General features: G+C 53.8%; 3 protein-coding genes and 1 pseudogene across 3 annotated transcripts in view; all 4 read left to right on the top strand.

Moving 5' to 3' along the window:
• Positions 1-26175, top strand: part of LOC102937210 (ribonuclease pancreatic) — a 391285-nt gene that overhangs the window by 322412 nt on the left and 42698 nt on the right. The window lies entirely within an intron of this gene.
• Positions 1403-2070, top strand: LOC122462666 (ribonuclease pancreatic beta-type-like). The gene has a single exon (XM_043526910.1). It carries the CDS (start codon positions 1431-1433, stop codon positions 1752-1754), a length of 324 nt encoding a protein of 107 aa, XP_043382845.1. The 5' UTR covers positions 1403-1430; the 3' UTR covers positions 1755-2070.
• On the top strand, positions 16046-16462 carry LOC119563650 (ribonuclease-like). Its single transcript, XM_037877136.1, has one exon. The coding sequence runs from the start codon at positions 16046-16048 to the stop codon at positions 16460-16462; it is 417 nt and encodes a 138-aa protein (XP_037733064.1).
• On the top strand, positions 23800-24329 carry LOC119567850 (annotated as a pseudogene).

Here is a 26175-nt window from a genome sequence, read left to right as displayed (position 1 = left end):
AGGTTTTGCCTAGAGGGATTCTCTATGTTTTGAATCTAATTACCCTGTAAGGTATTTACCATCCTGATCTTACAGAGGTGATCCTTTTCTTTTTACTGTTTCTTCTATTAAAATGTTTCTTTTCAAGAACTGAATGCTTTTTTTCATTGTTCTAAGATCCAAGGGCTTGGGTCTGTGGTCACCTATGCAACTTGGTGAGGATTTTTACCAAACCTTCCCCAAGAAGTAGGGTGCAAGGGTTGGGAGGATTTTTGGAGGGAAAGACTTTGCCAAACAACGCTTTCTCAGGAACCCAGATTAACGTTTGGTGGTGGCAGTGGAAAACCAAGGGTAAAATAGTTTGTACCTTGGGGAAGTTTTAACCTAAGCTGGTAAAAGTAAGCTTAGGAGGTTTTCATGCAGGTCCCCACATTTGTACCCTAGAGTTCAAAGTGGGGAAGGAACCTGGACACAAGCCAAGTACCTGTGTGGATTTTAGAGCACTTAGGAGAGCTGAGGTTTGAATGGGGAGCTGGTCTTAACCTTCGCTGTAGCAGGGCTGGCAGCCGCTGTGCCAGCACAGAGGGCGATGAGCAGGTGACCCCAAAGGGACATTGTCTCATAACCTCCCAAACACACACGAGACCCCACTGCCCACCCAGAGCTGGGATAGACCCCAGGAGTCCTGGCTCCCAGCCCTCACAAGCAGTGGGCAGGACCCAGACCCAGGAGAGACGACTCCAATCCCCAAGGCCAGACTGGTGCCGGCAGCCAGGCCCTGCCCCCTACATGTCCCGTCCAGCTCTCACCCTTTCCCCAGGCCCTGGTGCTCAGGTGGCGCTAGGGGAGCCAGGCCCCGGCTCCCACTGGCTCTGCTGGACACTGGCATTTCCAGCAGCCAGGCCTGTCCCTCCCCTGGCTGGCTCGCTGCCCCTTGCGATGCCCAGGGCTAGGATTGCCAGGCGTCCTGTTTTCGACTGGAACACCCGGTCGAAAAGGGACCCTGGTGGACTGGGCCGTTAAAAGTGCGGTCAGTGGCACAGCAGGGGCCCGGGCCTAAGGCGGGTGCCAGGCTCCCTGCATGCCCTGGCTCCTCATGGTTCCAGGAAGCGGCCGTCAGGACCCTGCAGCCCCTAGGTGCAGGGAAGCTCCACGCGCTGGCCCCACCCCAGGTAGAGGAACTATCAGCCAGGTGATGGTGAATTGCAGGTAAGATGGGGGCAATGCAATGGCGAGTAGATGAGTGTGACGGCACCCACTTATACACCTCCAGCACCCCCAAAAATTTGGGAGCCCTTGTTCAATGTTGGCTGTGTGACTTTGGTGCCCCAGCATCAATGGGTTAATAGGAGTGGCTCTGAATCAAACAGTTAAGACCCATTTCACTGCCCTGGGCTGAGAGGAGTTGTGGGGGAAGAGTGGGTTGGAGGGGTTAGGGCCCAGGAGGTTCCATGGAGGAGGCAGATCCCCACCCCATGCTGTCTCCATCCATCTCCTCCCTCACCCCACTGCAGCTCGATCCAGTGACAGACATGGCCATGGCCCCGTGGGGACCCTGCCCCTTGCTCTTCCTGATCCTCGTCCTGCTGGCCACCAGCCTGGCCCAGCTCAGGAAAGGCGCCAGCAACCAGCAGTTCATGAACCAGCACATCAACTTCCCCAAATCCAGCACCCCTAATGACCAGGGCTACTGCGACTGCATGATGCAGCGCCAGGGCCTGACCCGCCCCGCCTGCAAAGCCAGCAACATCTTCATCCATGCCCCCTTCAGTTAAGTGCAAAACATCTGCGGCTGCGGAGGGAAACACGTCCACGGAAACATCTATGTCAGTATCGCACACTTCGACATCACCGAGTGCCAGCTGACATCCTCATTCCTAGGGCGCTGTAGATACAGAACCACAGTCCTCAGAAGTGGGATCCGTGTGACCTGTCTCTAGTCACTGCCTCGAACTCCTGTAGAGCCCAGGCGCTGGCCACGGGCCTCCTGCTCCCCCTTTCGCTCCTAGGCAGCCCTCTGTGGCTGGGGGCTCTCCTGCCCCATCCCTGCCCCTCCTGGGCAACATCCGCCATGAGTCTCCACAGGGACATTCAGCATCTCCCCTTAACCCACAGGCTGGCAGCTTGGGGCCTGCAGGGGGATTTCCCATGCTCGGTACCCAGTTCCCATCCACACGAGTGAAAATCCAGGCACCCAGCTCCTGCAGCTGGCACTGAGATCCTCAGCCTGAGCCCAGTGCCCGCCTCGCTGGGTCCCCATTATACAGTACAGCCACCCCCCTCCCATCCCGCATCTATTAAGTATTGGGGGCAGGTTGTGGGGAGAAGATTGTCCCAGGCGGGGCCCTGGAAGCTGTCCCTGAGTTTTGTTTCCTTGCTGCTTCTTGCAATAAAACACTTTCCTGCCAATGCAGAACGAGTCGGTGTGTTTGGGGGGCTGGGGCAGAGTCACTGCATCTGGAGATCTCAAATCCTCGGGCTATTTTGGGAACATGGCTAAGTTATTTCAAGGGATGAGTGAAGGAGCAGACATAGAATCATAGAATATCAGGGTTGGAAGGGACCTCAGGAGGTCATCTAGTCCAACCCCCTGCTCAAAGCAGGACCAATCCCCAACTAAATCATCCCATTCCAGTTTTTCCACATCCTTCTTGTAGTGTGGAGCCCAAAACTGGACACAGTACTCCAGATGAGGCCTCCCCAATGTTGAATAGAGGGGAATGATCACGTCCCTCGATCTGTTGGCAATGCTCCTACTTATACATCCCTGTCACGGAGTCCCCGTGTGATGCTCTGGAACTGCTCCCCATGAAGCCAGTCAGGACTCTGGGGAAGTCTCCTTTCTGTGAGCAGCCTGTCTTCAGGACACACAGCTCACACAGCTTCCACCTTCCTGGGTCTGACCTCGGAGCATTCAGCATCCTCTGCCCCTCCATGCTATTCCCACAGGCAGGGTCTTGGGGAAGCCAGAGGGTCCTGCACCCCAACTCCGCAGTCAGACTTCACTCTCAGCCAGCCAGTAAAACAGAGGTTTATTAGACGACAGGAACATGGTCTAACACAGAGCTTGTAGGTGCAGAGAACAGGACCCCTCAGCTGGGTCCATTTTGGGGAGCAGTGAGCCAGACAGCCATGTCTGCACTTCACTCCTCATCCCCAGACAGCCCCAAACTGAAACTCTCTCCAGCCCCCTCCCCCACCGCCCTCTTGGGCTTTGTCCCTTTCCCGGGCCAGGAGGTCACCTGAGTCCTTTGTTCTCCAACCCTTTAGCTCTTACATTGCAGGGGGGGAAGGGCCCAGGCCATCTGTTGCCAGGAAACAGGGTGTTGGCCATTCTCTGTGTCCAGACCCCTGCACACACCTGCCCTCTAGGGCTCTGCAATGATCATACACCCTTATCCCACCACCTAGATACTTAAGAACTGCTTAGGGGAAACTGAGGCAACCCCACAATATTCAGAGGAAACATTAAGAACAGTCCTGCCTCGTCACATCTCTCCCCCCTTCGAGACCGAACTGAGCGGGGTCACTTTAGCCAGTGACCTGGGGAAGTTCGAAGCCACCAACTTTCCCTTGGATGCCCCAGCATCTCTCCCATTCCTTGGTGGGAGTTACACCAGGCCCTTCCAGTTTCACACCCTCCCTTAGGTCGGGGTGGTCGATAGCACTCGCATGGCGCATGTGAGAAGGTTTATGCAGCCCGTGCCCTTTTGCCACCACAAAGCCCCCGGGGGTCAAACTGGGATTGGGTCTTCTTCCAGCGCTCCAGTCTGGAGGGCTGCAATTCTAGCTCTCTTGGTTAAGAGCCCCCATCTTGACCTGGGCCACATACTGTTCACTTACAGAACTAGCATGGACACATTCCTCTCTCAACAACCTTGTCTCCCCAACAAGCTGGCCAAACACAGCCACTTGGTTATAGGACTCTTTAACTTTCTTAACAGCTTTCACTCCATCTCAGACCTTCTCAAAGCTATCCACACTGGATCTTTCAACAGGAAAGTCAGTGGATCCATTCACCACAGAAAATTTCTGGCTGTTAGGAACTGAAACTTTCTTGATTAAGTCACTTTCACACCCTTCAGTTGCAGTAAACTGCTTGCAAAGACTACCATGAGGATTCCTTTCCCCAGGGGCTTTTCTATGCAACAATTCACCCTTCACAGAAATTCTGCCGTTACCCTCTTCACCTAGCGCTTGCTCTAGAGGAACACTTCCCTGAGCAACAACAGACTCTTTCTGGGTCTCACTTACATCCAGAATTACCTCTGGCCCATCAGGCGGATTCCTACACAATCCCCTTTCAGGCAAACGTACAGACTCCCTAGATAAAAGGTCAGAAGCATTCTCCTTCCCTTTGTCACACACAAGTTCAGGAATCTTTTCCTTCTTGCTACAGGTTTCCACACCCTCAGTAGGTAACACAATCACATCACCTTCATGCTCTCTTTGTGCCCTGGCTAGGATCTCACTCTGATTAGACAGAGTTGCTACACCCTTTCCTAACAACACACTAGCAACAGGCAAAATACAAGCACCAGAATTGTCTGGGCTCTGGGATTTTGCCTAGACACTAACTGGATGCGACCTAGTTACAGCGCCATTCTCCCCAGCAGACACAAACTTAGGACCATTCCCTTCCTGGGCTTTAGCTGAATCCAGAACTAACTCTGAGACAACTGCACTACCCTCAGCCATCACAGGCTGAAAGCTCCCTTCTGTCTGCTCCACAGACAAAGACGAGCCGGACACACTTTCTTCTTTACCAGACACCCAGCTTGGGATCTCATTCCCCTGGTCCCAGCACATAGGGCTGTTCACAGACATCTGCTTGGAGACCGGGGTAGCTCCCTCCATAGGCAAGTCAATACCCCTGACAGACACAGGCACGTTTCCTTCACTGTCCCAATTCTCCACCCAGCTAACAGGTAGGATCCAGGGACACTCATCTTCCACTCTCCTCGCCTTCCCACCCTGCTGACTAGACAAAGCCATCAGCTCACAATGTTGCCTAGGCTCATCCAAACTTTCCTTACCAAGCACCTTGCCACTCCCAACAGATACCCTGCCCTGCCTGTGTTTCCCCCCACTCAGCTGGGGCCTCAGCTCCCACTGTGCTCAGCGCTGCCCTTGCTGTCCCAGTGGGGGTAGGCAGCGAGCTCCCTGCTTTCCTCACTGCATCAGAGCCAGCGTGAGCCCCCTTTCCGGTGTGTAAGGGGGCGGGAGCATCTCTCTGTCCCACCCAGCCCCAGGGGTCTGGTTACAGGCAGGCAGGTATCCTGAGCCTAGCAGCTCCTCCCCGCTGCCAGCCAGGTCATCTGCATTTTCACTGACCATTTCCTTCTCCGCCGATTGGTTCCCTGGATTCAAATTCAAATCCTCGGCCATTACAGGAGCAGGACCTGGATCCTGTCCCAAAGAGACACAGTCACTCCCCAACAGGGTCTCACAGCTGATATCCTGGAGAACCCCAACAGCCAGCCCGCCCACCCCTCCTGGGTCTGCACAGGGATCTGGGCCATAGGCAGGGCGAGGGGCTTCATACCTGGGACCCTCACCCAGCTCACACAGCCCCTCCGCATCTGAGGCTGCACCACCAGGGGCCTGACAACAGTTCTCTCTGTCCCAGGATCTCGCCATCCCAGGAATGTCTCCCCATTGACCATCACCTTCCGCTCCCACTGGAGGTCCGAGGGGCCTGACCCCAGGAAACTCCACACACACATATAGGTTGGGACCAGGAGTGGGAGACTGTTCACCTCCCCACCCACCTGGCTGATGGAGTCTATGGCCTTGGGACCCAGCAAGGGAGCTAGACACCGGGGCTTTTCCGCAAAAAAGTCGCCCTGGTTCAAATCACCAGCCTCCTCAAAGGCAGTGAGGTGGGCTTCCACATCCCCCCCCTCCTTAACCAGGGGCAGCAATTTAGTATCAAGGTTCCCTGCAGAACTTGCACCCCGGGGTCTATCTCCACTCACCCCTGGGAGGTCCCCTATGCCTCTCCGCTCCACCACCGCCAGTTCATGCTGCTGCTGCTTCTGCAGCTCTTTCTTGGACTCTCGCTGTCTCTCACAGTCCTCTTGCTCTCAGCTCCAATCCCGTCCGTCTCCGATCCCCGGATGGGGAACCCGATCGTGAAGACCCCCGTCTGGTCAGGGACAGGAGTCTTGGGGAGGCCTGGCTACCACTCCAGCTGCTCCCAGATCCTGCTATAGCCCCATTTGGGATCAGGAATCTGTTCCTTAGAGCGATCATCCTCCTCCAGCTGCACGATTAACTGTGCTTTGGTGAACTTTCCAATGCGCAACCCTCTCTTTTTGCACAGGGTTACAATGTCCTTCTTAAGGAGATGGTGACAGGCCCTCACTCTGCTCTTCCCAAGTTGTTGTGGACTCACAGGCCTGTGTGCTCTTAGCTCCCCACGGTTTCCAGGGAGAACCCCTAGTGTGCCAGCCCTTCTCGAGGTCACCACCTCTTTGCCACGGTCGAGCTGCAGACTCCTCTGCCCCTTGGACTGCTCGCTGCAATCCCCAGGGGAACCCTGTTACTGCAAAAGTCCTTCTCTCTCCCAGGGCCAAGCCGCAGGCTCCTCCGCCCCTGAGACTGCTCACCGCAGTCCCCAGGGGGACCCCATTACTGCACAGTCCTTCTCATTGGTCACACACTCCCAGGGATGAATCGCCCCCTGAAACTGCTCCTCTCTGAGCCTTCAGCATGCCTTGTCCTCGTCAATCCCCCTTCGTTTTACTGCTCCCCAGTCACTTACTGCAGGAAGCGCTATCCACGGGGTGCAGGACATCCCACGTCTGCCACCAGTTGTCACAAGGTCCCTGGGTGATGTTCTGGAACTGCTCCCCATGAAGCCAGTCAGGACTCTGGGGAAGTCTCCTTTCTCTGAGCAGCCTGTCTTCAGGACACACAGCTTACACAGCTTCCACCTTCCTGGGTCTGACCTCGGAGCATTCAGCATCCTCTGCCCCTCCGTGCACTTCCCATAGCGAGTCCGCCCAGGCAGGGTCTTGGGGAAGCCAGAGGGTCCTGCACCCCAACTCCGCAGTCAGACTTCACTCTCAGCCAGCCAGTAAAACAGAGGTTTATTAGACGACAGGAACATGGTCTAACACAGAGCTTGTAGGTGCAGAGAACAGGATCCCCTCAGCTGGGTCCACTTTGGGGAGCAGTGAGCCAGACAACCACGTCTGCACTTCACTCCTCATCCCCAGACAGCCCCAAACTGAAACTCTCTCCAGCCCCGCCCTCCGCCCGCCTGGGCTTTGTCCCTTTCCCGGGCCAGGAGGTCACCTGAGTCCTTTGTTCTCCAGCCCTTCAGCTCTCACCTTGCAGGGGGGAAGGGCCCAGGCCATCTGTTGCCAGGAAACAGGGTGTTGGCCATTCTCTGTGTCCAGACCCCTGCACACACCTGCCCTCTAGGGCTCTGCAATGATCATACACCCTTATCCCACCACCTAGATACTTAAGAACTGCCTAGGGGAAACTGAGGCAACCCCACAATATTCAGAGGAAACATTAAGAACAGTCCCGCTTCATCAAAATCCCAAAATGCCATTGGCCTTCTTGGCAACAAGGGCACACTGTTGACTCATATCCAGCTTCTCGTCCACTGTAACCCCTAGGTCCTTTTCTGCAGAACTGCTGCCTAGCCATTCGGTCCCTAGTCTGTAGCGGTGCATGGGATTCTTCCGTCCTAAGTACAGGACTCTGCACTTCTCCTTGTTGAACCTCATCAGATTCCTTTTGGCCCATTCCTCTAATTTGTCTAGGGCCCTCTGTATCCTATCCCTACCCTCCAGCGTATCTACCTCTCCTCCCAGTTTAGTGTCATCTGCAAACTTGCTGAGGGTGCAATCCACGCCATCCTCCAGATCATTAATGAAGATATTGAACAAAACCGGCCCCAGGACCGACCCTTGGGGCACTCCACTTGATACCGGCTGCCAACCAGACATGGAGCCATTGATCACTACCCATTGAGCCAGACAATCTAGCCAGCTTTCTATCCACCTTATAGTCCATTCATCCAGCCCATACTTCTTTAACTTACTGGCAAGAATACTGTGGGAGACCATGTCAAAAGCTTTGCTAAAGTCAAGGAACAACACATCCACTGCTCTCCCCTCATCCACAGGGCCAGTTATCTCGTCCTAGAAGGCAATTAGATTAGTCAGGCATGATTTGCCCTTGGTGAATCCATGCTGTCTGTTCCTGATCATTTTCCTCTCCTCTAAGTGCTTCAGAATTGATTCCTTGAGGACCTGCTCCACGATTTTTCCAGGGACTGAGGTGAGGCTGACTGGCCTGTAGTTCCCAGGATCCTCCTTCTTCCCTTTTTTAAAGATGGGCACTACATTAGCCTTTTTCCAGTCATCCGGGCCCTCCCCCGATAGCCATGAGTTTTCAAAGATAATGGCCAATGGCTCTGCAATCACATCCGCCAACTCCTTTATCACTCTCGGATGCAGTGCATCCGGCCCCATGGACTTGTGCTCTTCCAGCTTTTCTAAATAGTCCCGAACCACTTCTTTCTCCACAGAGGGCTGGTCACCTCCTCCCCATGCTGTGCTGCCCAGTGCAGCAGTCTGGGAGCTGACCTTGTTTGTGAAGACAGAGGCAAAAAAACCCATTGAGTACATTAGCTTTTTCTACATCCTCTGTCACTAGGTTGCCTCCCTCATTCATTAAGGGGCCCACACTTTCCTTGACTTTCTTCTTGTTGCTAACATACCTGAAGAAACCCTTCTTGTTACTCTTAACATTTCTTGCTAGCTGCACCTCCAGGTGTGGTTTGGCCTTCCTAATTTCACTCCTTTAAAATACAGCCAGCTCTCCTTTCCCCCTCATGTTATTCTCCCAGGGGATCCTGCCCATCAGTTCCCTGAGGTTGTCAAAGTCTGCTTTTCTGAAGTCCAGGGTCCATATTCTGCTGCTCTCCTTTCTTCCCTGTGTCAGGATCCTGAACTCGACCATCTCATGGTCACTGCCTCCCAGGTTCCCATCCACTTTTGCTTCCCCTACTAATTCTTCCCGGTTTGTGAGCAGCAGGTCAAGAAGAGCTCTGCCCCTAGTTGGTTCCTCCAGCACTTGCACCAGGAAATTGTCCCCTACACTTTCCAAAAACTTCCTGGATTGTCTGTGCACCGCTGTATTGCTCTCCCAGCAGATATCAGGGTGATTGAAGTCTCCCATGAGAACCAGGGCCTGAGATCTAGTAACTTCTGTTAGTTGTCGGAAGAAAGCCTCATCCACCTCATCCCCCTGATCTGGTGGTCTATAGCAGACTCCCACCACGACTTCACCTTTGTTGCTCATGCTTCTAAACTTAATCCAGAGACACTCAGGTTTTTCTGCAGTTTCATACTTCAGCTCTGACCAGTCATACTGCTCCCTTACATACAGTGCAACTCCCCCACCTTTTCTGCCCTACCTGTCCTTCCTGAACAGTTTATATCCATCCATGACAGTACTCCAGTCATGTGAGTTATCCCACCAAGTCTCTGTTATTCCAATCACATCATAATTCCTTGACTATGCCAGGTCTTCCAGTTCTCCCTGCTTGTTTCCCAGGCTTCTTGCATTTGTGTACAGGCACTTGAGATAACTTGCTGTTTGTCCTGCTTTCTTAGTATGAGGCAGGAGCCCTCCCCTTTCGCGTTCTCCTGCTTGTGCTTCCTCCCGGTATCCCACGTCCCCACTTACCTCAGGGCTTTGGTCTCCTTCCCCCGGTGAACGTAGTTTAAAGCCCTCCTCACTAGGTTAGCCAGCCTGCTTGCGAAGATGCTGTTCACTCTCTTTGTTAGGTGGAGCCCGTCTCTGCCTAGCACTCCTCCTTCTTGGAACACCATCCCATGGTCAAAGAATCCAAAGCCTTCTCTCCGACACCACCTGTGTAGCCATTCGTTGACTTCCACGATTCGACGGTCTCTACCCAGGCCTTTTCCTTCCACGGGCAGGATGGATGAGAAGAACACTTGCGCCTCAAACTCCTTTATCCTTCTTCCCAGAGCCACGTAGTCTGCAGTGATCCACTCAAGGTCATTCTTGGCAGTATCATTGGTGCCCACGTGGAGAAGCAGGAAGGGGTAGCGATCCGAGGGCTTGATGGGTCTCGGCAGTCTCTCCGTCACATCGTGAATCCTAGCTCCTGGCAAGCAGCAGACTTCTCGCTTTTCCCAGTCGGGGCGGCAGATAGATGAATCAGTCCCCCTGAGGAGAGAGTCCCCAACCACCACCACCCACCTCCTTCTCTTGGGAGTGGTGGTCGTGGAACCCCCAACCCTAGGACAGTGCATCTCATGCCTTCCAATCAGCAGAGTCTCCTTCTGTTCCCTTCCCTCAGATGTATCATCTAGTCCACTCTCCGCATTAGTACCTGTGGAGAGAACATGAAAACGGTTACTTACCTGTATCTGCGTTGCTGGTACATGGACGCTCCCCTTTCTTCTTCTGGAGGTCACATGCTGCCAAATTTCTTCACCATCCTCCTGTCCCTGCTGCGCAGCCTGCTCTGAATCTTCAGAACACTGTGCCCGTAGAAGCATATCCTGACGGAACCAAGTATTAGATAGGAGTAAGACAAGCTGAAATGCAAGACCTGTAGCCTGAAACCTGCAAGACTCTAGCTTAGCTCTTTTAGGCCTTGGAGACAAGAAATGATGGCGCAAGACAATGACCGAGAAATAACCCAAGAGGATGGGAAAGAGGCACTAATCGGTAATGTTGCGAAAGTACAGCTGGGAAGATTAAAATTAAATCAGAAAATGCTGTAACAGCAAATATGGTGTCTAACGCCTGCCCTAACCTCAGACAAAGGTGGTCCATCAGTGTTGACAAGAACCTACCCAGCCTATAGAATTTGGCGTCCCTTGTGTTTCCAGGGGACACAAACCAATAAGAAAGAGAAGGTCTTTCATGTCCATGCGCAGAGTGTAGGTATAGACAGGCTCACAGTATAAAAAGGGGTGCCCAGAGCAGGGAACCTGGGCTTCCTATGGGACACTCCAGCAGGAACCACTCTCATATTGATGGTCAATCCATGAGAGGGCCAACAGACTCTAACACCATCTAGGAGGATGTGAGTACACCTGTAGGTATAACTAGTTCATGATACGTATCTATAGGAATTGTATATGCTGTGACATTTATAGCTTTGTTGGTAACTTTAATAAAATTACTGAAAGACCGATGCTCTTGTATTTGTCTGTGTTGTTTGCCTATGGTTTCATGTGTTCCTGTGAACTCTAAAACTAGAACAAACAGAAGTGACTCTGTTGAACTTGACTGTAGCTGCCAGAGCCGAACCCACTGAGATATGATTAACATTAAACAGAATAAAAGGCTACAGAGCTGCTTTGAAAGGGAGGTGCTATACACTCCACGTCTGAGGGAAAACTGCCCCCCCCCACCTCCTTCGCGGTAGGACGTCACCAGGAAGCAGCGCCAGAGTGAAGGGACGACATCCTCTTCTGAGGGAGGGTCTGTGCAGTTTGACCCCGCGGGAGAGACCCTTTCCCTGCTGGTCATCAGAGGCCCTGACTTCAGAAGAGGATTCTGGGCCATGGGGGGCTGGCCAGTAACGGACCTGGACGTAAGTGAGGTTGATGGACTAAGATGGACTCAGCCCCCACGCCCCCCGGGTAGAGATGCTGGGGCAAAGGCCTGTTTGTATAACACCTTTGGGTTAAATAAATTAGGTGCTGCTCAAAATACATAACAAAAGCCCACTGGGGAAACTGAGGCAGGGATCTAATGGTGATGCTGCACTGGGCCACCAGGGGGAGCTCCAGGGGTGAAGGCCACCATTCTGCTTCTCTTTCCGTAACTCCATGAAAGGAGGAAAACTATGGTTGCCAATTTTGGTTGGACATATTCCCGGAGGTTTCATCACTTGCCATAATCTTTAATTAAAGGTTAATCTTTAATTCCTGGAGACTCCAGGGCAATCCTGGTGGGTTGGCAGCTCTATGGAAAACCCACCTCTTCCAGGCTTGGCAGGATTGGGCCTTTGCTGCCAGCATCCTTTCGCTGGCTCAGCACCTTCGGGGGTTGGTCGTTGGGGCAGAGGGGTCTTTTTGCTGTGGGGATTGTCCCCAGCGAGGTGGGAGGTGAGGAGACGGTTTAATGAAGAGGTGGTGAACACGGAGAGCCAGGTGGCATCATGTGCATGAGAGTGAAGGGTTGACTGAAGGGGCTGCACAGTGTGGCAGGAGTGGGGTTCATTCTGTGGAGTGGGCTCAGGCCGTGTCTCCGCTCTCCAAGCTGGGGGTGCGAGTCCCTGCTCGTGTGCACAGACTGGGCGAGCTCTCAGCATGCTAGCGCCAGTGTAAATAGCACTGTAGCTGCAGACGCAGGGGGAGCATTAGCGGAGGCCCGGCTGAGCTGTGGCAAGTAGAAACCTGGCACCAACACGGAGACCGCATGGACCAGAGCATGACAAACCGCTGCTATAGAGAGACGGACGGAGCTAGGATCTGGTTCTCCACGCTCGCCTGGTACTGAGAATCTGCAATAACTTGGCTGCTGGCATGAGGGAGAGGGAGATAAAGCTGCTAATGTTCAGGGCGGTTTTGGAACAGGTCCCCAGCTGGTATGAATTGGCACTGCTCCAAGGCCGGATGCTAGGCCGGGTAGATAAATCACTGGCTGGCAGGTACGTGTGGGGTCAGAGGGACACAGACAAATAGACACTGTTTGAATAGTGAGGCCGCCCGGGGCTGGACACGTGGCCCATTGTGCTCAGCGCTGCAAACACAGAACAAAACGACACCAGCTGGTGTGTGTCTGTCCTCAGAGCTGGGCGCTATTTCCTCATCGGCCACCAGGTTTGAGCTTTTTGCTGTTCTCGTTCACCGAGGGTGGGACAGGAGCATTCTGCTCTGAGCTCCTCTGGGCTAGGAAAGACGAGACTAGCTTAGTTTTCCCAGGGTAGTGTCTTGTGCTGTGAGAGTCAGGACTCCTGGGTTCAATTCCTGACTCTGCACATGGGGCAAGACACTTCCCTTCTCTGTGCCTCAGTTTCACCTTCTGCACAATGGGGTTGCAGGAACATTCCCTTTTCCAGCGCAGGGCCGGAACCGCAGTCAGGGAAAGACTCCAGTTGCTTGCAGTGTGTCTGGGATAAGGTCCATAATTTGCAAAGCCAGGAATTGTGGGCTAGAGGAGGAGGAATGGAGCTGGGACTCAGGACATGTGGGTTCTGTTCCCTGTTGTGTGACCTTGGCCCTCATGCTTTGCTGCCTGTGCCTCAGTTTCCCCTCCCAACCTTTCTCTCTATGTGCACTGGAAGCTCTGCTGGGCAGGGGTTGTTTCTTCCTCTGTGACTGTGCAGTGCCCTGTACAATGGCAGCCCCTAGGGGTTCCCAAAATCCCCCTTAACCAATTCCTAGGAGATTAACAGGGTATGGCAGGTGGCTCCGTGTCCAAGGGGGGAGAGATTTCATTGCCTTGCTGTATCCCAGCATCCCCCATCATGACTGGGTCCCATGTGTTCGGTGCTGGACAAACACAGTGCCAGGGACAATCCTGGCAGCAGAGACCCTATAGTATAAAAGCCACCTGCAGAGAAAGGGGTGGGGATGGGGACAGAACACAGCGACCAGAGACCATGGTGATGGGTGTCACAGGTGTGTGAGAGATGGGCATTGTGGCTGCTGGGTTGAATGGGGGGTAGAGGGAGGGTGTGGAGGAATGGGAGGGGGTGTGGTTCAGGCCTGAGGGGTGCTGCTAAAGCTGTGTTGGGGTAGGGCTGGGATAGCAGGGAGCTGTGAGTTGGGATTGAGGGGCATGGGCAGATCTTCGACACTTGACAGCAAATATTTACCAACCCGGTGCCTACTTTTATGGCCATTGATTGGGAGTCTCTGCTCCCCATCTGTGTTTGCTGAGTTGCTCATTGTGTGTCTCCCGCCCTTGGGCTCCATATAAGGGCCCCAGAGTGGGAGAAGGCTCAGACTCTTTCCGGATCCAGCTCCCAGACGAGCCCCAGGACAGGGTGAGTTGGCAACCCAGCTGGGGTCAGGTTCTGAGGTGTCTTCCTAGCTCTGGGGGCTCATTGGGGCTGATGGGTCACAGTAGGTGGAGGCAGTGAGCCAGAACTCCTAGGCAGAGCTGGCCAAGAACCTTTCAGCCGATAGTCATTTGTTCTCCAAACAAACGCCCTTTCAGTCGACCCGAAATGAGCTGCAAATTCCTGAGTCGGCTGAACCTGAGTGATCAAAATGTGGCAGAAATGGCCATGGGAGAGGCTCTGAGTCAGGTGGGAATTTTTCATTTTGAGGCTGGGTATTGTGACAAAAGCAGAGGAAGATGAGAGGTACAGGATGGCTGAGGAGAAAATACCGGCCCTTTAGCCCCAAGGTTTGGTCACTTATCGGGGATGTGGGAGACTCTGCCTGATGAACAGAAAGGATTTGAACTTGGATCTCTCTCTGGGTCTCTCCTCTTGCATTTGTTCTACTTGGACTCAGTAATTAGCCATTGGAGCAGGGACTTGAACTTTACTCTGATAAACGGCACAGCGCCGAGTGTAGGGTGCTTGGCGGTGGGTCATCCCCTGACAGAACTCTGAGCTGAGCAAAACTCAAAGGTCTGGAAAGTGGGAAACGCACAGGTAAGGCTGCCCATGTAACCTTAACTAGGGCCGCTTTCAGTGCTGCCCCGCTATGCCCTGTTAACACATGTGTGGCCGAACATGCCCGTTGTAAACTCATTGTGCAGAAGGCCAGGTCTGCCCCAGACCCTGATTTACATAGGGGATAGAGTGGCGCTCGGAGAACCCCAGAAAGACAAGCCCCCTCCAGATTCTGGCTCACATGAAGGGGGCAGGGATGAGGGGTCAGATGCCCGTAAATGTGCAGTTCCCTCCCCGCCCCCAGATCCTGGTACACATACAGAGGACAGGGAATGGAGACAGGGCTCAAACACCTCTGGGGGCCAGGGACCACCAGATCCTAGCTCACACAGTGGGGTAGAGAAAAGGCTCAGATGCTCTGAGATAAGCAAGTCCCCCAGAATCTGGATCACATGAGGGGGCAGGGAAGGGGGAGGTCACACCCCAGTGGGAGGGGCTGGGGGCCCCACTGATAGTGGCACATATACAGGAGGGTAATGTGGGGCTGACAGGATCTCCTTCCCCAATGCTCCCCCAGTCTCCCTATCACTCCCCCGCCAAATGTTCCCCTTTTCTGTGTCCCAACCCTCCTCTTCCCTTAACCCCCATGAGCCCCTATTCAACTCCTCCTCCTCGGCAGGCAGAGGGGGGACTTGAACCCGGGTCCCACATACCCGCTAGCTCCCCAGCCCACTGGGTGACAGGTTAAAGGGAGGCCTGACTCCAGCCCTTCAGGAAATCTTCTCCTCCTCTACTTTAATCCAAGTGCCGACACGGAAGGGAAACCTGTCCCGTTGGGGTGCAGTGGCAGGTTTGGTTTCCACCTGACATGACTTGTTTTCACCTTGTCAGCTGGTTGAAAGTTTCAAAATATTTTGTTCTCCTGATGCCCCAAACCAAAGACACATATTGAGTTCCGTGTGATGGCCCCAACACCCACTATTCATCAAGTTCTGCCTCTGGGCTCTAGCCCGGCTCTTGGAGGGAAGTGCAGTCTAGTGGTTAGAGTGTGGGGGGGTCTTTGGGGGTGGGGTGGGTGAGGCAAGGCTCTGGGGGCAGAGTGGGGGGACCATGGGAGGGGGCACAAGTTTGGAGGCAGAGTGGAGAGATAAGGGGAGGAGGCAGATTGGGGGGATAATGTGAGGGGCAAAGTTTGGGGGCAGAGTGGGGGGGATAATATGGGGTCAGAGTGGGGGGAACCATGGGACGGGGTGGAGCTGGGTGGCAGATTGGGGGGATAATGTGAGGGGAAAAAGATTTGGGGGCAGAGTGGAGGGGATAATGGGAGAGGGAAGACTGGGAGGACTATAGGCGGGGGCGGAGCTTTGGGGTCGGAGGGGCATTTGGTGCCAGGATGCTCCACACTAGAAGCAGCTCCCCATGGTGTCTCCGTCCCGCAGGCCCTGTTCTCCCTGCTACAGACAAACCCAGGGCCAGCCCGCCATGGCCCCAAAGCCACCCCGCCCAGCTCTCCTGCCCCTGCTCTGCCTGGCAGCCGCTTGCCTGGCACTCTCGACAGCCGACGCCCAGTATGATAAATTCCTGAAGAGGCATCTCGACTTCCCCAAGTCATGGGCTGAGAACGACCAGCTGTACTGCACCACCATGATGGGGAAGCGTAGCATCCGCTGCCAGGGCAAGAACACCTTCGTCCACGCCAGCGAGGCCCAGCTGAGAGCCGTCTGCACCTCGGGGTTGAGCCACGGGCAAGATGCCCGCGACAGCCTGGGCACCTTCCAGCTGACCGTCTGCACCCGCCTACCCAAGGGCCCGTGCCTCTACCAGGGCAGCTCCACCATAGCCCGTATCCGCCTGGTCTGCCACAACGGGTCGCCCGTCCAGTACTTGAGGCGTATCTAGTGCCACCCTGCCCAGGCACTGTACTGTTTTAAGTGTGGATTTCCCAAAAATATTATAAAAATAATTGGCACTCCAGTGACTTACTGATTAGAAAACAGGCCAGTAAGGTCATTGGATTCCATGGCATATAGAGCATCTCACCATTGCCATAGCCATGATATCAGAAGCTTTGCTCTTAGGTAAAGTATTTGCAAACATGCATCCCCAAAGGAGCTAGAGCCGTCTTCAACCATATAAGTAGTAATCAAAGCTTGCACCACTGGGTGGAAACAGGAGTTAGAGAGGTCACCCATATCCTCTTGAAAACATTTTCCAAGCAGTATGTCCTTCAAATTGCAGGGATACAGCCTTATACAATCGACTGTATAAAATCACTTCCTAAAAATCGACTTCTATAAATTCAACCTAATTTCGTAGTGTAGACGTACCCTAATTAGAGCAGTTTTACTTTCAGTCAGGAATTGGTAAGGGTTGAAATGGAGGGTTATTGCTAGAAAGAGAGAAGGGAGAAAGTCCCACTTTTACAGTTTCATTTTATGGCTTCTCATTAGGATCCTTTTTGATCCCGAATACAGAGCATTTAGACATTCCTTTCAAGTCAGGACTCTCCTTAAACCGCATCCTCCTTCCTTTGTTCTCCAGATAATCTTATCCCTCTACCAGACTGCTGTCCTGGTCATTGATAAGGTCCAAGTGGTTTGTTGCCTTTTCACCCAAGCGGGTTGAACACCTGCCATTCGCAGTGTATTTACAACTTGCCACTATTAATTCTTGCACACGACAAACAATGCTTATCGGCCTTCGCAAAACATAGCAGAAAAGAAGAGAGTCTATACAGATAAAGCCAGACAGAAGTTATATAAGTTATGTTTTAGCATCTGTGTAAACACACTTGAGTGTCATAAAGGTGGTTTTATAGCCAACGAGGTGCTGTCTTCCTCCCAAGTGGCTTACCCTTGGGTGACTGCGTGGTGTGGTAGAAAGCTATCACTTCAAGTGCAAGGAGCCAAACTCCTTGTCAGCACTCAGCTCTAGGGGCCTTTAGGTGCCTAAGCCCCTTTGTGAATCTAGCTCCCGGAGATGGTCCATGGGAGTTGGGCACCTCATTCCCTTAGGTCTCTTGGAATAGCTCAGCCTCTCTGAATAGCAAAAGAAGGCGTAGTTATTCCTCTCTCCTGACCAGGGACGTTGCATTGATGGCACAAGTTGGGAGACTCGCCCTTGGTTCTGTCTAAGGCACGTGGCTGACTTTTGCTAAGCCCTTTTTGACGGGGAGAGCTCCCCGCGCTATGGGCCTGAATGAACAGACAGGGGAGTGTCTGTTCCAAGGTCTGTTTGTTTCACAATTGACGTTACCTGTTAGGATATAGATATTCAGGCCTGTCTGTAAAGGCCTATTACTTTAAGAATTTAGGTATATGTTTAACATTTAGCTAGTTATAAAGGTATAAAAAAAAGAATGACAATCACTGTCTGCCTGTGTAAGGGCCTTCTCTCACAGTGTCAGTCTGAGGCCCTGTTCTTGAGGCCTGTGGCTAAGCAGCAGAGGCAGCCATGAGCTGGGAAGCGACCGGTCACCTCCTCACATTCCAAACTAGTCACACTGAAATCAGGTGCTATTGGGCTGTTAGGAATACAATCCTGTCCTGATAGTGCCTATCGCCTCCAGAGAAAGATGGTTAAAGAAAACTTAGTTTGATAGCATCCTGTCTGGCAAGAAATCACTTCTCAATAGTTGTGGTTGTGAAACCCTCATTTCTGTATGTTTTATCTTTATGGCCCCCACTTTTCTATTGTAAATCTGTCTGGTTCTCTAATTGTTTCTGTCTGCTGTATAATTAATTTGGCTAGGTGTAAGTTAATTAGGGTAGTGGGATATAACTGGTTAGAGTATTATGTTACAATATGTTAGGATTGGTTAGGTACATTTCAGTAAAATGATTGGTTAAGGTATAGCTGAGAATATTACTATATAAATTAGGGACAAACAGGAAGTAAGTTGAGATTCGAAAATAAGGGGAAAAGAACTTGGATTTAAGCTTCCTGGAAGTTCACCCCAATAAACATTGAATTGTTTGCACCTTCGGACTTCAGGTGTTGTTGCTCTCTGTTCATGCGAGAAGGACCAGGGACGTGAGAGGGTGAAGGACGAAGCCCTCTAACATTACCGGCACTGGTTGCACAACGCTGCCCATTCCACAGTGTTAGCTGAGCCCGGGAGTCCCTCCCACCACCCCGGGCTGTATATAACCGGCAGCTATGGGAGGACGGCGTCAGCGACGCTCTGCAGACAGCTCATCTATTATCCAAGGGGATAGGAGCTGAGGAAGCAGGACTTTGGCCAGGAGGAGACCACACCACAGTTAGTTCCTGAGAGGCTCTGAATCTTCATGCTGGAAAGCCCACAGGTGTAGACAGAGGAGATGGCTCAGTTAATTGGCTGCTGGAGGGCAGGACTTCAGGTGGTGAGGGCAGGTGCAATTGGGTGTCAGAGCACTTGGGTCCTATTCCCAGCTGTGGGAGGAGGTGGGGGTCTAGCGGTTGGAATGGGGGGGCTGGAAGTCCAGCTCCCTGGGTTCTATCAGGGATGAGAAGGGAGTCCTGGGAATTAGAGCAGTGGGGCTGGGAATCAGGGTTCCTGGATTCCAGTGCCAGCTCTGGGAGGAGAAGACAATAAAGTAATTGGAAAAGCAAGGGTCTGGGAGCGGAGATTCTTGTGTTCTATCCCTAGCTCTAGAATAGGAGTGGGGTCCAGTAGGTTAGAGCAGCTCCTCCAAGGGGATTCTCTCTGGGGATTAGTTTTGGAGTGGAATCCATTTTCGTCAGGACTCCTGGGTCCTCTCCCCAGCTCTGGTTGGGGGGGTGAGGAATGGAGTCTAGTGGTTTGTGTGGGGCGGGGGCGCTGAGATCCAGGACACCTGGGTTCTATCTCCAACTCTAAGTGGGGAATGGGGTCTAGTGGGTTAGAGAGGTGGGGTGGGGAGGTTTTGGGGCTCCTGCGTGTAGGAAAGAACTTGTCACCTAGAGATTCGAGCAGAGGGCTCGGCAGACCCCACCGTGGCTCCTCTGAGAATTGGAGCAGGAGTTTCCACCAGTTTAGATCTTACCTCTGAGCTGCAGAATTTCAGAAGGCAAAGCAGGTGAGAGTGGCAGGGTCAGTTCATGTAGAAAAGGAAGCTCAGAGCTCAGGCTAGCAGTTCGTTTCTTTAAAGGAGAACAAAATAAAGAGGCCGGGTTGGGAGGATCCGATTGCCACGGGGCGACATTCAGCCTCCCATGCTGTGCAAAGCTGGGCTGACCGTCCGACCAGCGCTACTTGGGTCCCTGTGGGACATGTAGGCTGTGTCTACATGACAGACCTTACAGTGGCACCGCTGGACAGCTGCAGCTGCGCCACGGTAAGGTCTGTTTTGTAGCCACTCTGTGCCCATGGGAGAGAGCATCTCCCGCCGACATAGCCATGTCCACACCTGCGCTTTTCTTGGTGAAACTTCTGTCAGCCAGGGGAGCGTTTTTTCACACTGTTAACCAACAAAGTTTTGCCGACAAAAGTGCTAGTGTAACAAAGCCTAAGAATCTTACTGCTGGAGGACTGTGGCTGGGGTCTGCAAAGGGGCCTAAGGGAGTTAGGGGATCTCTTGTGGGATCAGGGCACCTAGCTCTGGAAGGCTCCATTCAAAATCCCAGCTCAGGTCCCCCGTCTGACAGACTCATAAACCTCTGGGGATCAGCTATGAGAGAGATGGGAGGACATGCTGGGAGGGGGTTACAAAGAGGTTCTGAGTAGGGGGATCTCTCTGGGGATTAGTTTTGGGGTGGGATCCATTGTCTACCCCAGGGGGAAATTTTGGACATTGCCTTGATGCATCCCTTCCATGTCCATTTTCACAAGAAGCCCTGTAGAGCTGGGGAGTTCACACCCTGAACCAGCCTTCGTGAATTGCCTCCCACCAGAACAATTTTAACATTTTAAAGCCAGGCCAGAGAATTTCACCCAGTTACCCCAGCACTGAGCCCAATCACTTGTGTCTGGCTAAAGCACCTTCCACAAAGTTGCCGAGTCTGGACTGGAAGCCACCCAGAGATGGAGAAGGTGGCGTTTGCTCCCTTTGATCGTTTGTTGCCACGATTCCTCATCCTCACAATTAAAAACTGGGGCCTTATTTCTAAGTTCAATTTGTCTGGTTTCAACTTCCAGGCCTTCATTCTTTTTCTGCCATTCTCTGCTACATTAAACAGAAATAGAGTGCCTGGTGTTTCCTCCCCATGAAGGTCCTTGTATACTCTCATCAACCACAATCTTAAAGTATTTAGACTGCAGGTGTGTAACATTAGGAGATTGCAAAGTGCCCTGATACCATGGGGATGGAGGAGACATTAGACGGCTAACGTGATGCTGGAATGAAGAGAGATCACAAGAGTCTTGGATGTCGGATGATTTCAGACATTTAGGCAGCTTTCTCATCAGACAGCAGAAGCGCAGAATGAGACCCAGCGACTGGCAGTTGAACCAGATTCAGACTAGAAATAAAGTGGAAATTATTAAGTGAGGGAAATTAACCGTGGGGATCACTGAGCTCGGGACTGGGTGCCCTCCCCATCACTGAGATCTCCAAAGGGACATAGCTGTCTTTCTAAAAGATGTGCTCCAGTTCAAACAGAGCTAGGAACTAGATGCAGAAAATGCTGGATCAGTTTGTCTGGCCTGCGATATGCAGGAGTTCCCACAAGACGATCATCAGGGTCCTGTCCAGCTTAAAATCAACAAAAAGTCATCTAACATAAAATGCTTCACCATAAAACAGACATCAATCAGTTGGAGTCACTCATACGCCTCACCCTCTGCTGCCCCAGTGCCCATGTATATAGGGCCCGACCAAACTCACAGCCGTGAAAAACGCATCGCAGACCCAGCGGTGTATTAAGGCCGACAAATTTGCAGAGGCGGCAAATTTGTAAGAGCAGCCAGAGGCACCAACTTCCCCCGTCACCGGTGGGAGGTCTCGCCTCCTGGGCCCACCCCTTCCCCGCCTCCATTCCCCGCCCCCAATCCAACCCCTTCCCCAAAGTCCCCGCCCCAACTCCACCCCCCTGCCCCTATTGGTCCCCTTCCCCAAATCCCCGCCCCAGCCCCACCTCCTCCCCTGAGCAGGCCGCGTTCCCCGCTCTTCCCCGTCCCTCCCAGCTGTGCGAAGCTGTTTGGCGCACAAGTGCTGGCAGGGAGCAGGAAGAAGCAGGACCCGGAGTCGCACTCAGGGGAGGAGGCGGAGGCGGAGCGGAGGTGAGCTGGGGCGGGGAGCTGCTGGGGTGGGGTGGCAATTATTTCAGGGCCTAGGGGTGGCAAAATCATTAATCCGCCACTGCGCAGACCATAAAAACTGGTTATTGTAGTTCACAGAACTGCCACCCTCACTTCTGCGCAGCTGCTGGCAGAGGCGCTGCCTTCAGATACAGGCAGCTGGAGAGTGGGAGCTGCTGACCGGCAGCCGAGCTCTAAAGGCAGCGCCTTCGCCAGCAGCACCGCAGACGTCAATATGACGATATTTCAAAATGCCTAAAACAGCCTTGCAAGCGCCCCACAGCTCCCTGTGGGTTGGCACCCCCAAGGTTACAACACTGTGAAACATCACATTTAAATCTCTGAAACCGTGAAATTTACCATTTTAAAAATCCTATGACCGTGAAATTAACCAAAATGGACCATGAATTTTGTACGGTCCTAATTATTCAGTAAAGCCGACCCCTCCGCACCTATCAGCCTCTGCTGTCCCTAGTGCCCATTATACAGTATAGCCGCCCCTTCCCCGCCCCCGCCCTCTGCTGCCCCTAGTGCCCATTATACAGTATAGCGGCCCCTTCCCCACCCCCACCCTCTGCTGCCCCTAGTGCCCATTATACAATATAGCCGTCCCTTCCCCGCCCCCACCCTCTGCTGCCCCCTAGTGCCCATGATACAGTATAGCCGCCCCTTCCCCGCCCCCACCCTCTGCTGCCCCTAGTGCCCATGATACAGTATAGCCGCCCCTTCCCCGCCCCCACCCTCTGCTGCCCCTAGTGCCCATTATACAGTATAGCCGCCCCTTCCCCTCCCCCACCCTCTGCTGCCCCTAGTGCCCATTATACAGTATAGCCGCCCCTTCCCCGCCCCCACCCTCTGCTGCCCCTAGTGCCCATTATACAGTATAGCCGCCCCTTCCCCACCCCCACCCTCTGCTGCCCTCGTGCCCATTATACAGTATAGCCGCCCCTTCCCACCCCCACCCTCTGCTGCCCTCGTGCCCATTATACAGTATAGCCGCCCCTTCCCCGCCCCCACCCTCTGCTGCTCCTAGTGCCCATTATACAGTATAGCCGCCCCTTCCCCACCCCCACCCTCTGCTGCCCTCGTGCCCATTATACAGTATAGCCGCCCCTTCCCCGCCCCCACCCTCTGCTGCTCCTAGTGCCCATTATACAGTATAGCCGCCCCTTCCCCACCCCCACCCTCTGCTGCCCCTAGTGCCCATTATACAGTATAGCCGCCCCTTCCCCACCCCCACCCTCTGCTGCCCCTAGTGCCCATTATACAATATAACCGCCCCTTCCCCGCCCCCACCCTCTGCTGCCCCCTAGTGCCCATTATACAGTATAGCCGCCCCTTCCCCGCCCCCACCCTCTGCTGCCCCCTAGTGCCCATTATACAGTATAGCCGCCCCTTCCCACCCCCACCCTCTGCTGCCCCCTAGTGCCCATGATACAGTATAGCCGCCCCTTCCCACCCCCACCCTCTGCTGCCCCCTAGTGCCCATGATACAGTATAGCTGCCCCTTCCCCACCCCCACCCTCTGCTGCCCCCTAGTGCCCATTATACACTATAGCCGCCCCTTCCCCACCCCCACCCTCTGCTGCCCCCTAGTGCCCATTATACAGTCTAGCCGCCCTTTCCCTGCCCCCACCCTCTGCTACCCCTAGTGCCCATTATACAGTATAGCCGCCCCTTCCCCTCCCCCGCCCTCTGCTGCCCCTAGTGCCCATTATACAATATAAAGTATAAAATATCCAAGGGACATGGAAACTGAGTCTTAATATCTTTTTTCCTCTGTTTCCCCTCTGTAACAGGAGGATAAGGACCCTTTCCCTATTTGCTTTGCCTACTGAGACTGTAAGAGTTTCTCTCTGGTCTGTGCAGCACCCGACACCATTGGGGGCCTGATCTCAGTTGGGGTCTGGGCAGCGCCTGGCACAACGGGGGCCCTGATCTCAGTCGGGGTGTGTGCAGTCCTGATCACACTGTGGGTAATTAGGCTTTAGATGTTGAATGGGCTCGCAGGGGGAGGGGTTCAGGCTCAGGAGGTTCCATGGAGGAGGCAGATCCCCACCCCGTGCTGTCTCCATCCATCTCCCCCCGACTCCGCACTGCAGGTCAATCCAGTGACAGACACGGCCATGGCTCTGAGGGGCCCCGCCCCGTACTCCTGCTGCTCCTTGTCCTGCTGGCCACCAGATGGGCCCAGCTCAGTGAAGGGACCAGCTACTTTGATTTTGTGGACTGGCACCAGGACAACCCCAAGATCTTTGTCTTCGACAATCAGCACTACTGCGACATAACGATGAAGCGACGAGGCTTGACCTGCCGTTCCTGCGTCCCCACCAACACCTTTATCCACGCCCCTCCCAGCCAGCTCCAGGACATCTGCAGCCAGCGGGGACCCACGTCTCCGCAAACCTGTACGACAGCAAGGCGTCCTTCAACATCACCACATGCCGGGTACTGTATGGCTCTGTACTGGAGGACTGTAAATACAGGGCTGCAATTGGCAACACCAAGATCCACGTGGCCTGCCTCTGGTGGCTGCCCGTACGCTTAGAGCTGACGTACCTGCTGTGAGCAGGGAGCAGGGGATCCCCCTTCTGCCCCCCACCCCCTTTCACTCCTGGGCAGCCCTCTGCCACTGGGGGCTCCCTGTCCCCGCACCTGCTCCTCCTGGGCAGCGCCCACCATGAGTCTCCACAGGGACATTCAGTGCCTCCCCTTATCCCACTGGCCGGCAGCTTGAGGCCTGCGGGGGGATTTCCCACACTAGGTGCCCAGTTCCCATCCACATGAGTGAAAATCCGGGCACCCAGCCCCCCCACCCCATCTGGCACTGAGACCCTCAGGCTGAGCCCAGCACCCATCTCGCTGGATGCCCATTATACAGTACAGCTGCCCCCTCCCACCCTTCATCCATGGGATATTGGGGGCAGGGTGTGGGGAGGAGATTGTCCCAGGTGGGGTCCTAGAAGCTCTCACTGAGTTTTGTTTCCTTGTTGTTTCGTGCAATAAAACACTTTCCTGTCAATGCAGAACGAGCCGGTGTGTTTGGGGGGCTGGGGGCAGAGTCACTGTGCATGTGGAGATCTCAAACCCTTGGGCTATTTTGGGAACGTGGCTAAGTTTTTAAAGGGATCAGGAAGGGGCTTAGAGAAATGTCCCATTGCTATGCCGTGACCATGATCAAACCCCAGGTCAAGGGGCCTGGCTTCCCCAGGGGATTGGGGATTGCAGTCTGAGGCCTTGCCTTTTTATGGGATGCCAGCTCCAGTCCAGATACAGGTGGGGGCAATTCACTGGCTGAACAGGGTGGGGAATGCAGTACAGGGCCGTTCCCCAGAAGGAAGCAGCAGGTCCCATGGGCTGCAGGCCCCAGCGTGGCCCCAGGTAGCGCTGGTAGTGGCCGCTGGGGAATGGGGCACAGGAAATGTTTATTTCCAGAGCACTAGAGGCAAAGCTGGCCCAGCTTGGCAGGGTCTGGCTGGGTCTGGGTGTGTGTCAGGGAGCAAAGAGTTTTCATCTGTGGTTTGCCAGTGAATAGCTCATTTGCTTGCAGCCACAGTTTCCATGGAGCTGGAAGGGCCCCCATGCCTCATGGCCACCTACGAGGCTCTGTCCCAGAGGGGTTTGCAGCACGGAAACAGAGCTGGCCTCTCCTACCAGTGGCCCCTTCACCCACTGCTCTGCAGGTCCCATGAACAGCAGAGCACATACAGCCACCATCAGCACCGCAGTGCCCCTTTGTAGCACTCGGCCTCCATCCCAGGCCTCTCTAAGCCCTTTACACAGACCAAGCCAGGATCTTCACCCCGATTCCACAGGTGTGGGAAACTGAGGCAGAGATGGGGCTGTGGCTCAGTCAGGGCCAGGCAGCGTTCAGTCAGTGGCACTGCCCAGTGTGCTCCCTGCAGCCCATTGGAGGTGAAAATATTCTCAGGGATGACCTTTGTCCCCTTGTGGATCCATTGCACAGAGACCTGCTGTTGTAAGCCAGGAGCTGTGAATTCAATTTTCACTGGGCTCTAGATGAGTGTTTTCAAGAATATTTTCCCCCTGGTTCATTTCCTCAGCAGTATGTGGGTGGCTCAGGCCTTAAGAGACGCTGTTGTCACCAAATGGCATTTTTCACATGACTGGAAAGAGAAAAACGTCCCCTGCAAAGCCATATGTTTAATTCTAGCCAGGCCAGTGCTGAAGGCTCATTTATCGGGCACTAGCGAAGGAATTACGACTTCTTGGTTCCATTCTTGGTTCTCCTGTGGGACGTCGGGTCTGTCGCGTCTCTGTTCTGTGCCGCATTTTCAGTGCTGGTCCCTGTGACATACCCAGCGTACAGACCGATGAGTAGCTGGATCACCCCTGCCTTCTGGCCCTTTACACTGCTTTGCTGCTGCAGCCTCCAGCCTGGACTGCTCACAAA

This window comes from Chelonia mydas, chromosome 13, assembly GCF_015237465.2.
Source record: "Chelonia mydas isolate rCheMyd1 chromosome 13, rCheMyd1.pri.v2, whole genome shotgun sequence".
Classification (NCBI taxonomy): Eukaryota; Metazoa; Chordata; order Testudines; family Cheloniidae; genus Chelonia; species Chelonia mydas.
The sequence above is the reverse complement of the archived record's forward strand: the minus strand, read 5'-3'. Positions and strand labels throughout refer to the sequence as shown.